The sequence below is a fragment of the Lipophrys pholis genome (assembly GCF_963383615.2).
Source record: "Lipophrys pholis genome assembly, chromosome: 20".
NCBI lineage: Eukaryota > Metazoa > Chordata > Actinopteri > Blenniiformes > Blenniidae > Lipophrys > Lipophrys pholis.
In genome coordinates, this window is record NC_137648.1 from 4,604,594 (window position 1) to 4,618,206 (window position 13,613).

General features: G+C 42.5%; 1 protein-coding gene across 1 annotated transcript; it reads right to left on the reverse strand.

The window, feature by feature from the left end:
* Positions 1–1,312: 1,312 nt before the first annotated feature.
* On the reverse strand, positions 1,313–12,475 carry msl2b (MSL complex subunit 2b). The gene is made up of 3 exons (XM_080489797.1): positions 11,209–12,475; positions 5,779–7,139; positions 1,313–4,052 (listed from the first exon to the last, which is right to left on the reverse strand). Exons 1-3 carry the CDS (start codon positions 11,348–11,350, stop codon positions 3,753–3,755), a joined length of 1,803 nt encoding a protein of 600 aa, XP_080345923.1. The 5' UTR covers positions 11,351–12,475; the 3' UTR covers positions 1,313–3,752.
* Between the last annotated feature and the right edge of the window lie 1,138 nt (positions 12,476–13,613).

Here is a 13,613-nt window from a genome sequence, read left to right on the forward strand (position 1 = left end):
AAGCTTGTGGTGTTTTTTTGTTTTTTGCAGGTTGCTGATGAAAAACAGAGTGGATGGGCTAGTCATCATTCATACACTGTACTTCTAACTACTTCTGTATTTATATATAGGAACATTTTCCCTATTTTGAGGTCTCACCTCCATGTTTTATTGATATACATAATTTACTCAAGTTTAACTGTTCAGAGGTCTTCCCTCCAAATGTTATTGATGTATATTATTTCCGCAAATTTTCACTATTCAGAGGTCTTCCCTCCATACATGATTTTCAATATCTTTTGCTGACGCAACATAATTCCCTCAATTTGTTTGCTGGTGTAACTTGTTTCACCTCCATCTTTTATTGACGTACTGTACTTCATTTTTCCAATCTTCACTATCAGTAGGTTTTATATATTGTATATATAAAGCCAATAATGTAATACATTTCCAATAGTCTAATACAATATGAGCTATTGTCGTGACAGCATTTAGCCAATAACGTGAAAAGTTATCACATTGTGAGTAGCGTTTTGAGAAATCCTTTCATAATGTAATAACTGTTGGCAAAATTTTTATAATATTTAAATAGGGCAGCATTTCTTGGAAATAAATGTGCTTTTATTTTTAGGTCTTGTGCGGTTTGCTCATGAAAAAATAAGTATAGTGGATGGAATTGTCATCGTAGACATTCATTTAGGATACAAACTCTCTTAAAAAAATTTTATTCAACCAGTAATGCTGTAGTAATTGTATGTAGTAAAACTAAATAATTTTACAACCATGAATCAGAGTGCTGCGTTTATGGACGTTTATGAAGACCATCCACTTTAACTATTTTTGATCAGAAAACCACACAAAGGCCTGCAAAAAAAATAATATAATCATATAGAAAATATTAAAGAAATTGCAAAACATTATGACAAGGACTCATTTCCCATTAGACTAGAGGCAAATTGTGACGTTTTTGGATTTATTACATTTAAAATGGCCAAAATTGTTCATTATTGGTTGCTCATATAGATGTGTGTATGTTGGTGTGTTAAGACTCTGCAGCTATGATCTATTATTCAATCTGAATCATGATTTTCCGTTTTAAATTCAATGCTTGAAGGATTTGATGCTGTTTTCAAAGTGTGCTCTGCCCCCTGCTGGTCAGTTGATAACACTGCAGCATGAAGTCCAAACACACCGTCTAGTGGGAACTTTTAGCAGAGCATGCAGGGAGGGTCTGAACGATGAAAAAAATAATGAAATGACAGAAAAATAAATGGAAAACAGAAGAATCACAGGAGGCACAATAGATTTTTTGATTTTGTTTCTTTTTGTGGAAATATGTTACAGTTATATTACAGGTATTTAAATGCCCAGAAGGAGAACAGAAACAAGTTCGGAGACACCAGAGAACCAACGCGAAGAAGAGTGACGGCAACTTGAAAACTCGGGAGACAGACGAAACCGCGTAGAGCCGAGCTGACGGCGCCGGCACGCGGCCCCACGGCGGGAGACGTCCAATAAATACTGCAACAAAAAGATGGACATAAAAAAAAAAAAAAAAAAAAAAACAAGACAGAAAAACACAAGGAAAAGAGGTGTGCTCTCCTTTTTCTGAGTCCTTTGTCGTAATTAGCAGCATGTGAAGCCTCCGGAAACCAAACCTGTGGAAAACAGCGTGCGCAGCCTGCCATCAACCAGAGATTTCAACACGAGCACGATGACATCATCACGACCGCTACAGACACCAAAACAAAAACGTTCATCAGCAGGTTATTGTTTCTGTTTGCCAGAAATATTAAAATAAGCTCTAATTGAAAGTACACTATGTAGGATTGTTGTAATACCGTTTTCTGTACACTTGGTGGCAGCGGTGAGTCAAAGTTCCTCAGGGTTTCAGCACTGTAAACGTTTGACACTTGTTTTGAGTCTGATAACTTTTGGCTTTTTTTTTGTTCGTATTTATTTTATACATTTGAAAGACATTTCTAAATCAATTTGTGCTCATTCTAGATCTGTTTTTATGGTAGTTTCATTAGTTTTTAAAAGTATCTTTGTGGTCATTTTGTGGAAACCCTGCAGGCTTTATAGACGGTTTCAGTTTCTGGAGTTTTTCTGTTACACATTCCTTCCTAACATGTTGTAGTATTGCAGATTTATTTTTTATGTCATTTCGTATATTAACTTTGTTGGTTTTATACCTAAATTCTGAGTCATTGTGTTTTTACTGTAATTTCAGATGTTATAGTTATTCTGTAGTTATTGCTATCTTTGTGGTTATTCTTTACCTCTGATTGCTTTCATGGATCTTTAAGTTGTTTTCCACAGTTTGAAGTTGTTTTGGATAATTTTGAGGTATTTCTTGTCATTGTATTGTCGAGGTGTAAATATTTTATGCAACATTTTTAGGTAATTTTTTGCCTTTTGAGCTTGTTTATTGCTTTCACAGTGGTTGATTGTGTCATTGCATTATTATAAATCCGTTTATTCCATTTGCGGTAATTGCACGCTTTATTGTGTCACTATATTTGTGTTAATATTGTGCACAGTTCCAGTTTTGCAGATTATGTGTTTGACTCTGGTACATTTTGTAACTTTCAGTGATTTGTTTTTTCTGCTCGTTTTTAAATATCCCGTCTTGAGGTGGAGTGACTCACGGCACCATCGTGTGGCAGAAAATGGTATTACAGGTCAGGCTGAGGCTAGCTTTGGTGGATTCCTTTGCAACATTGTGATGCGCTTACATAGTTTTTAGCTTGAAATATCCCAGCGTGGACCTTTAAAGTACATTGAAGTGAAATGTGAAGGTGGCTCAGAGGATAAACATCAAACAGGAGAATGGAGCTGGTGGTGTTAAGATTCACTTCCTGGTTAAATAGTGGTGAGATTTGTTTTATTTCTGGTGAATCGGGGGCCACATGCGACCCTCAACGACACACTGAAGACTTCAACCATTTCATAAATATTGTATTACAAATGGTATTTTTTAAGAAAACACTCAAATGTATGAACTTAAGCTTACTTGAGACGAACACAGTTATTCGTTACATTTGCTCTTAATATATTGTTCTGGTCGAGGTACTCGGTCCACCGCGGTCAACATCTCCCCGCCGCTCTGTTACCAGTGTGAAAATACTCTGGTTGAGAGCAGAAGTGCTCCCTCTCGCTCCGGCTTCCATCGGTTTTTTTATGTAACTTAAAAAACATATGATAAAACGTCTTCTTAAATGGAAACCGTTAAGTCCATGTACAAAAAAGGTCTTTTTTTATTTTTATATAAATTACACCAGTCTCTGATGATGATGATGATGATGTCATCTCCGTGCCTGCTGTTAAGTGCCGTCTCCGAAACAAACCCCTCGCTCTCGCACTCACATTCACATGCACACGCATACGCTCAACACTCCGGCGGGAGCTACACAACACGCTCTACACGTTACCTCATAGTAGAGAGAGAGAATGATTAAAAAAAACAAAACAAAAAAAAACATCTCTACCCCGACTGAAATGAAACCTCTGCACCAACAGTAACGCTACATCTCCTCTTCCTGCTTCTTCTTCTCCTCTGAATGCACGACCACGAGACGGTGCAGTTCCTGGCGCTCTCGCCGCTCACTGTAGCTGCCTTGTTCCGGCTCCGCCGCTGCAGATCTCTGCTGACTCGGCCCGGCGGACCACGCCCAGTGGGTGGAGCTGAAGGGGGGGCGGGGCTTTTGGTGGGGGAATGTGCGTGACGACTCACCAGGAGGAGGAGGACGACGAGGGGTTCGTGGGAGACCTCAACAGTCAAATCGCATCTCCAGCGAGTCGTCGAAGCCCCTATTGTCATGCCCCGCCCCCGACAGGAAGGTGGCCGTGACGGGCGCGCCCGTCGCCGTGGTGACGTTGAGGAGGGTGTTGCCGGGCGAGCTGGTGGCCGGCGTGCGGAGGGCCGCCGCTGTGATACTGGTGAGGTTGATGCCCAGAGTGAGCCGCGTCTGCTCCAGCGCTTTCTCCGGCACGGCGAAGGCCTCCAGCTTCTTCTCGCCGTTGGCCATGTACGAGTTCTGGCAGCCGCGGCAGATACAGTCCAGACAAGCCTGAACAGGGAGGAACCGGCAGAAACAAACCAAGAGCCGATCAGACTGATGTGGACAAATATCAACTACACTTTAACTCCATTTATTATCATGTGGGAAACTAGAAAAGGTGCAAATCGTGGATTCTCCAGCAGAGGGAGCTCCAGCAGCACTTCAAAAAAACTGAAACTAATAAAAAATCATAAAACTGGAAAAAAAATATTCCTCAAGAGAAATAACTGAAGAAATTAATAATTGCTACTTTTAAAATTAAAATAAAACATTTGAAAAAAAAATTATAAATCAAGTGTGACTATTATTTCCTCTGGGAAAATAATTTTTTTTTATAATTTTCTGAAATACTGAAATATTTTGAGGTTAATTTTCAGTACTTAGATATAATTATAAGGAATATATCAAAAATGATAAGAGGTTCCAATTCAATTATGGTAAAATTTTACTCTATTGAAATGTTTTGAGATGAACGTCACTGAGAAGTTTTTAAGTTTCCACTTAAAAAATTACGATTTAAAGCAACTTTTTATTGGGATGATTTTACCTTTTAGTTAAAAAGTAGGACAAACATCAGATTTTTTGGGGGGGAATCAGTTGAATATTTTGAAATTTTGTGTTCTTGATTTTCAGAAAAAAACTAAAATTAAATGAATATTCAAATATTTATTTTATTTTTTATCAACCCTATATAAGGGTCACTGTTTTGAATAAATGATAAAAAACGGAACTTTCATGTTATGTTCAATTTAGATATGTGAATCTACAAAAAAATATATATTACCATTTTTATATTTATTTATTTCCAAACATGTACAAAAAATAAAACACGAAACGAGAAACCAACAGAATTAAAAAAAATAAAAAAAATAATAACAACAATAATAATAATAATAATAATAATTGTTTAGTAAAAGTGAACTCTGGTTTATTTCAAGACTGGTAATTTTAATATTGCAGAAAATGTGTCAAAATAAAATTTTTCTTTACCATTATTCATGTTTTGCTGTTCTATTTTTTTCACTCTGTATAAAGTCTTTGAGCTTGGTTCAAAGTGCTCTATAAATACAATATAGCACAATAACTATCTGTATTATACTACTAATATTAAACTACACAGCCTATACAACAAGCATATCTTAACCCCAGTGAGTATTACAATAATAACAATACTAAACAATGTAAAAAAAAAACCTGAAAATGCACTGAAAGCGACAGCAGATCCAGGAGTCACTACACTCAAAGTGAAAAAGGATCATTTGTGAAACACCTTTGTTCAGGACAACCAATAAATCCGCATGCTGAGTCAGCTTTTCTCCAGACATAAAATGCCTCATAAAAGGAGTCTTTTGGCTAAATAAAGACATTGTTGAGGTACAAATCAGCTTTAAAGTCCTGGAGTTTTCAAATGCAGCCTTCCTGCAACATGAACTTAAAATGAACTTATATTATTTAATGAATTTGTCAAATTCCCATGTTTGAAATTTCCACTTTAATATGCAGACTGATGTTGTTGCTTCAGGTTTTCAACAGTGAGTGGCAATAAAATCAGCCGTAAATTATATATAACCATCAAATACTGCATTTTGTCTCTGAGGTTTCTTGTTTGTTTAAAGATGTTTGCGAGTTGAGGACTGAAAGCTTTTCAATGACTTTGTCAACACAAGCACAGTTCAAACAAACAGGTGGGTAAATAAGAGCAGTGTGTGTGTGTGTGTGTGTGTGTGTGTCTCACCTTCCGATTGGAGTAACAGGGGCAGCGCTGCCCCCTGCAGGTCAGCACCGACGGGTTCTGCGTGGCTCGGCCACACTTGCAGCCCTTCTTCTCGACGGGCTTCTTGTACAGTTTGGAGGAGTTGGACCGGTGACCGTGCGGGTGTGCGGGGACGCGGTCGCGGCCCTGTGTGCCGGGCTTGGGGGCCTTGGTGTACGCCCTCTTGGCGGCCCCATGCTGCTCCAGAGTCTTTTTCAGCGCCTTGTTGGAGATGATCACCGTCTTGCCCACCTTGGGGGGGCCGCCGTTAGGCACCGGGGCGAGGTGGGGGTGGGGGTGTGGGTGGGGGATGGGCGTGGGCACGGGGAACTTGGGCTCCGGCTTGGCGGTGGCGCAGGGGTTTGGTATGTGGGGGGAGCTGTTGGCACCGACGGGGGGCCCTCGCAGGAAGCTGGAGATGGGGAGGGGCTGCACCTTCTCGCTGTCGCTTTCTGAGCGAGAGCGTTTCCGGTGAAAGCGGAGTGGGACATGGGGGACGACCGTGGGGGGCTGCAGGGAGGGCTGGAGGGAGCGGGGGCTGTTCTCCGGGGGCAGGGCGGGGATGAGGCGGGAGGAGTCTGGGCCGGACGGGCAGTGCGGACCGTTGAGGTCCGACTGAGGAACAGAGGAGCGACGGTCCGACAGAGGGGTGGGCTCAGGTGTCGAGTCGGCGTCGGTCTCCAGAGTTCTGAGCACCTCCTCCACGCTCAGCAACAAAGGCCCCCCGCCGTGTTTCAGCTCGTCACCGAAAGCGGTGATGTCACAAAGTCCCGCCTCCTCGGTGCCCGTCACGCAAATGGGAACTGCCTCGGTGTAGCCCTCCTGCTTCCCGGCCCCTCCCCCCGTCTCCACGGCGATGGGCTGCAACGTGTCTGAGCTGACCAGGCCGTTACAGTCATGCAGTCCGTTAACGCTCACAGGGCTGGGCCCCTCCCCCGTGGGCTCCCTGGTGGGCGGGGCTTCATCGGGCTGACTCACCTCAGAGGTGGACGCCGCCTGTGACGGGGCCAGTGAGTCCGAGATGTCCTCCGCCTCCGCCTCCACCTCCACCTCCGGCTCGCTCTCGGCGAGGGTGAGGCCCTCGTTGAGGATGGCCTGGAGGTCTGGGGAGTCGGTGGCGGCGCTGGCTATGTGGGGGGCGAGCGGCGACTGCGTGATGTAGAGACAGAGCTTCTTGTAACAGTTGACGAGCAGCGACAGCTGCTTGTTCTCCTCGAAGCAGGAGTAGTCCTTGCACCAACTACAGGACGGCTTCAGCTGCATCCTCTGGCCTTTACAGCCTCGACAGACGTAGTGCTGACATGAGGAGTTGGTGGGAGCGATGGGGTCCTGCAGCAGGTTACCTGGACACAGGACAGAACAGGAGGCGGTCACCAACGGCAACGGCTTTATTGTAGTGGGTCATATAAGGGCAACTAATGCTGATGCTGTTCATCACTTGATCTTTTAAACAGTAAACATGAGATGTGCTGCAATAATAATATGATTCATGATGAATACAAGCAGTTTATTTTTTATTTTTTTTATTTTTTTAACTCCACATGTGTCCAGTTTTCACTGCATAGTACTTTGTTGACTTTTCTGTTCTTGGTCATTTTTCTATGATTTATGTCCTTCGGAGTTCTTCTGTGCGCACCAAGTTTATAATAAGTTAGTGCTGCCTTTTTGTTCTAAATTAGATAATTGTATAATTTTTTGTGAATTATCAGAATTAATTGCAGAATAAAACAACACAAACTCCAGTTTAATGTGTAAGAAACTGCATAAGGGGGAGACAACTACACAACATTAGACATTATACTATGGCTGATTCACGTGGGTATTTGTCATGGTTACCATTAAAGATGCACATTTTTGGGCTGAATCCCTGTCGACGTGCAGTTTGAAGCGTTTCGTGCTGTAAAGTGTGCGCACTTTGAGTTTTATTGTTCTGCGCTGGACTGTTTCTATGGAGCTGCAGGAATTTTCTTACAGGACCACGTTTGATCTTTTAGCGACTTAAAGTTCCCCATCAACCCGACGGCACTGCCAACACAGATGGTATAAATGGAGATAAGCAGAAAAGAGGAAGTAATGTCAACACAGCATATATATATCGCAAACGATTCATAGAAACTGTGGACAAACGGAAAGGAGTCCACACCCTCCATGCTCCTCTGTAATCTCCACTTATGCGCGTCACACATATCACAGGAACACGCAGCAGAACAACCTCACACTGGTGATTAACGGACAGAACTTCACAGGATCCACAAAAAGAAACTCTGTGCAACATCAACACAGGCTTGTCAGTAATAAAAAAAAAAAGAAAAACAGAGGGAAAGAAAACATGGATCCAGCGTGAAGCACCCAAGTTATGGCACAATTTACAGACGTCTGGTTCTTCCTAAGCCGATATGTTAAACCTGAGCGCTGCTTGGCAACCCGCCACATTCAATGACAGCCGCTCTTTGAGAGGAGCTTCCTTAGCAACGCCGGGCGCTACCGAGCGCAGCTGCAGGAAAAGAAAAAAAAAAGAAAAAAGAGGATGAAGGTCCATTCATAAGAAACAACCACGGCTACTCACTGTGTGCTGCCTGTCCGATCCTCCCCCGCGACTGAAGAAAGTCTATATTTAACACCACGTATGGACGGATTTCATCGATTATTTATGGAGATAGAAGTTATGTTTCAGGATGATAAATAAAACTCTCCCGATGAGTCATAAATAATCCAGAAATCCATCCACGTATGGAGAATCTGCCGACAGCAGAGCTTTTTTTCTTTTGTGTGACAGCATTTGTTATTTCTCGGTCCTCGTATATATATATAAAGATTATGTTACTTCATCTGGCGGTCCGGGGGAGTCCTTTTGTCGGTGTGATTTTCAGTAAAAATTGTAAGAAAAAAACTAAACAATTGTGACTATATATTTCATTAAAACACACAGTGTGATGGAAACTAATTGGAATAACAAAATCAGCCTCAGTACAAAACTACAAGTGTAAGAGATACAGATCAGTTGTGTCAATTTCAGTTCAGGGTCACATTCAGCCAGGTTGTATCTCGACGGGGGCCTGACCCTTAAAATAGAGCCATCGCGACCTTTGAATATAAACTAAGGTTTTTAAAAACAATTTCTTTGTTGTGGTGAGAGTATACGTGTTGAAAATGTCTGGATTTTCACAAAACTAAATAATGACTACAATCTGAACATAAAGAAAAGTTCAATACCTTCTGTGGTAAAATACAGTGAAATAAAGTAAAACTGCTAAAAATGTTTCATGATAGTTGTTTTTACAAACTCAACCTGACAACGTGGTTTTGAGGCTCGTTTGCTCGTGACGAGAGCCATCTTTCACGGCAGCGTCACAAATATCTCAGCTCAGGTCTCAGTGTTGGATGAACGCGCATGAATCCATCTATACGTGCATTTTATAATAACGAGAATAGAAGAGAAACGTTGATCTTTTCCCTAATTTAAGCTTTTAATAGAGAAATTGTTTTGATTTATTTTCACAGCTTGAAATGCGACTGCAGGAAACACTAACAGACGTTGTTTAGCAAAATATTGGAAAATGTAATCAAATCAGAAGTTGTTGTTTTTTTTTTCCCACCGAAAGAATTCTTGCTTATATGGTATAAGTGCAGATATTAGAGATAAAACAGCAATCACAAGCATTTTTTCCAATACATAGCTTCTCCAATATTTGGCTCAAATACTATAAAACAGCTTGTTTCCCTGAATTTATCCACCCTTCTTTTATTGTGACGTTTTATTTGCAACCGTGTGTCGATGAGGAAAAGGGTGAGAAATACCAGATCAGGTGCTTCAGTGTGTGTGTGTGTGTGTGTGTGTGTGTGTGTGTGTGTTTACGGCACACAGACGGGGGTGTGTCAGGAGGGGAGTAGTTCTGAGCTGAGGTGCGTTCAAGGCGCTTCGGAAATTGGAGCATTACATCTTGCAAACGCAGGTGTAACTTGAGAAAGAAAAGATACTGCTCAATGGAAAACTACTCAAAACCAGATTATATTTTGTATTAAAACTCGAAGACTAAAATTGCATGGACGAATGAAGGAGAACAGACTTTTTTTCTATATAGCATGTATCTTCTTTTATTTGTTAGCAGTTTCTTTTAATTGATTGATAACTGAACAGCTTTATGTAGGAATAGTCATCATCATATTCATCAAGTGCAAATACAAATTTGAGCAAAAACCAGTGATAACATTAATTAAGAGTTATCCTGGAGTGTTTATTAATTGATATAGGCCTCAATATTTTCTGTCCCTCGTTCATGTGCTATCACACTTACTTTTAAATGAATGGGTTTAATTTCAGCTGTGCCCCAAAAACACTTTCAAACAAATTAAACTTTAAAATTATACAACAAGTTCACCATGAGAGAGATAATCAACAATTGTGTTAACAATTAATTAATAACTTAATTTCAACTTTCGTAATCTAGATATTTTCCGGTTCATTCAATCCTTCATGGCAATAAGCTGAATATAGTTTCTTTTCATACTTGTGGCATCAACAAAAAATTCTAACTTTCAAACAGTTTTTAAATATTTTCAATAGTACAAAGCCTGAACATTTATCAACCCATTAAAATGTCTTATTTCCAACATGAGTGGACATTATGAGTGATCTTATATTTCACCCGTGTTCTAATTTTTATTCATGAAATCACAGCCTTGATTATTACAAGCGCTGAGAAAAATGTTGAAGTACTTGGAGGGAATGGAGTGATTAGTGACTCAACAGAAAATAACTTGAAAAATCAATGCATAATTCAAAGTAAAAAGCTCTGATTTAAACTCATTCTACATTTAAATATTTGGTGACCGGGATGAAATACAATATTTAGTATAGATCTCAGACTATGGGGAACACCAGTGAACTTTTATTTTTTTATGTATTTACCAACTTTAGAAAGGTAAAACACCCCATCAAGTTAATTCACAGGAAAATTTATTATGGAAATCATCCTCTATTATGTTTATGATGAGGAGTTTAGGTGGGGGCAATAAAGAAATGTAATATTAACTTTTTTACAAGCCAAAAATGGAAAAAAATAAGTTGACTTTAAAAATAGCTGTGATCCAGCCCTCTGGACAAATACATACCTCAGATGTTTTCCCACGATAATGTTAAACTGCATACCCAACAAAATCGTGAGCAAATTCAAAAGTATTTAGTATTTTTTCCATAAAATACAGAAAGAGAGGTGGTTTAAGGATCCCACTAGGTGCGATGTTGATATTTCCCACGGTACCTGAAGGCAACATTATTTAAAGGCTCGCTCCCGCTGCGTGGACAGCTGACAACCAGGCACGTTACCGAAACCTTCCCACGAAACACGCTGGTTACATACAGCCTTATTATCACACTGAATTATAGACATAAACAAAAACACCCGCACATACCGCAGACGAGGCAGGACAGGGACTGGCGGAAGAACGGCAGCAGCTTGCAGAGCTCCGCCAGGGCCCGGGGGTCTCGAGGGTCGCACTGCAGCACCGAGCGGCTCGCGGACACGTAGAGAGAGGTCGCATTCACCGGGTTCATCTCAGCTGCCTGGCCCGGGGCTCCAGGCCGGTCCGGTCCGCTAGAAGGTGCACTGACACGTCAGGAAGGGAGAGAGTCACACGGTGACACGCACGAGCCGAGATCCGCGAGGTGAAGCCGCCGCGTTTTAACAGGGGGGTCCGGCGGCTTTAAGGAGGGCATAGAGGGACACAAACGGCTTCAGATGCCCGTCGGTAAATCCCACATGTAAAGCAGTCTGTGTACGGCGGGATCCACGCTACACATCCCCGTGTCACTGCCAATCCATCCTCGGTGTGCGGTCCCAGCTGGGGCAGCAGCGCGGCGCTCGGGGAGCCTTCACTGTCCGCTCATCCGCGCCGGTTCGGCTCGTTTACACACCGTGTGCGGGTTCCGATGGGACCGAGCATCCTGCGGGGCTCCTCTCCTCCTCCGGCGGCCCTGAATGAGTGTGAAGTCCAGTCGGGCTAGCTCGCAGCGACAGCTGCCAAATTCAAATTCAAACCGGGGCTCTGGTGACAAAGTGATGCTCGACGCGATGGCGTTGCACACAGAGATCCATAGTCCACAAGCATGCTCGTCCCGGGGTTCTCACGTCCGTGCGGGGCTGGCACCGCACCGTGCGCTCCGCATCCCGCACCGGGGCTCGTGTGTCAGGCGGCTGTGCAGCCCCAGCAGGCTCGTTACGGCTGTGTTATTGTTCGCAGAGATTCATGGCGGCTCGAAAACAAAACAGGCCGCCCCGGCTCCGAACGCTCCTCCGAGGCGAGAGCAGCCGACAGTCGCACGGAGACGCGAGGGCGGGCGGGTGGAGGAGAGGCGGCGGCGGTCCAAACTGAAATTATTTCGACGCCGCGACGCTTTTGTCGGCGGGAGGAGAAATTATCCAGCGGAAGCCCCGGGCTCTGGTGACAGCGCTCGCCGCCACAGGTGCACCGAGAAGCCGGCTACAAAAGCAGGCCGCGTCCCTCTTCCCGGGATTAGCGGGGGTCTGTCGGCTCGCTGTTCGCCTCGGAGGGAAAAAGGCGGTAGACGGAGGGTTTAGTGAAAATGGTGTCGTCCTGCTGGTTTCGTTGGACCCCCGGGGTGTCTGCGGAGAGCGAAAGTGAATTATTTCCCTATTTGTGTACGTTGCTATCGTTAGCCTCCGAGCATTCCTCCGACCTGCCGTCGCTTTTTCACACACAAACAAGGGGGCGCTGTTACCGACATCTCGCGAGAAGTCAAGCGACGCGGCTCTTTCAAAATTACGTGGAGTGTCGAGAATCTTCACGAGACACACGAGCTTTGCTCGAGTAAAGACAGTGCAAGATACCTGTGTAACAATCATGAACCACAAATACTGATTATTATTATTTACTTCAGCTTTCTTTCATATTTAGATTATAATATTCTCATGTTTATGCAGTGTACTACTATATATATATATATATATATATATATATATATATATATATATATATTTCCTCTTGAAAAAATGTTTCACATATGGCCGTTTCCTCATTTTTGTATCCCATCAAATGCTGAGTGCCCCCCCCCCCCATTAAAGCCTTCATTTTGTAATTTTGACTCCAGGCCCTGAAGTACTGCCTCAAGCTGTCCATGTATCGATTATTATTATTATTATTATTAATCAGTAAACAAAAATGATTTATTAGACTGTCTCCTCTTTTCGTGGTTTAATAAGCATCACATTTTAAGTCACTGCTACATAAAAAAGATCATTAGGTATGAAAAAAATTCAGGAATGCGTGTTAAAGTGACGCTCGTCTGTCATTTGTCATGTATCTCTCATGTACAAATGTGTACCTCACATGTGAGTAATTCCTCTTTTTAGATTTAAAAGTGTCTCATGCCACTCTGACTGTTTTTGTCAGGCTAAAAATACAGAGCCGGTCAGTCAGTGGGGCTTATTCTTAGTGTGTCTCTGAGCAGGACCGTGAGTCAGGGTGGTTCCCCTCTTTGTTTGTCACACATGGTCCTCCGAAGAGGGTGGAGTTGTTCCTCATCCTGTTTAATGTAATTATCACTTGTCTTAATCAGGATTATGAAGCATGAAGAAACATTTTTACTGGGTTTTAATTGCTTGGGAGCATTAAGGTGACGCTCAAGTTGTGGTCTGAGGACAAACTAAAACATATTTCGCACAAAATAAACTGAGATCGGCTCCGTTTACAATGTTTCAAGTGAAAACGCATCATCGGTGTGCTTCCGTTCCAGAACCGGTTTGCGTTCACACGGCAAGGTTTTGAAAACAATGTCAATTTACACAGAAATGGCAGAA

Coding starts and splice junctions, on each gene's coding strand:
- msl2b (XM_080489797.1), bottom strand. CDS start 11,350: ATGAACCCGGTGAATGCGACCTCTCTCTACGTGTCCGCGAGCCGCTCG. Junction 7,140..11,208: donor CCTGTCCTGCCTCGTCTGCG/GTATGTGCGGGT, acceptor TCCTGTGTCCAG/GTAACCTGCTGCAGGACCCC. Junction 4,053..5,778: donor CCTGTTACTCCAATCGGAAG/GTGAGACACACA, acceptor CTCCCTGTTCAG/GCTTGTCTGGACTGTATCTG.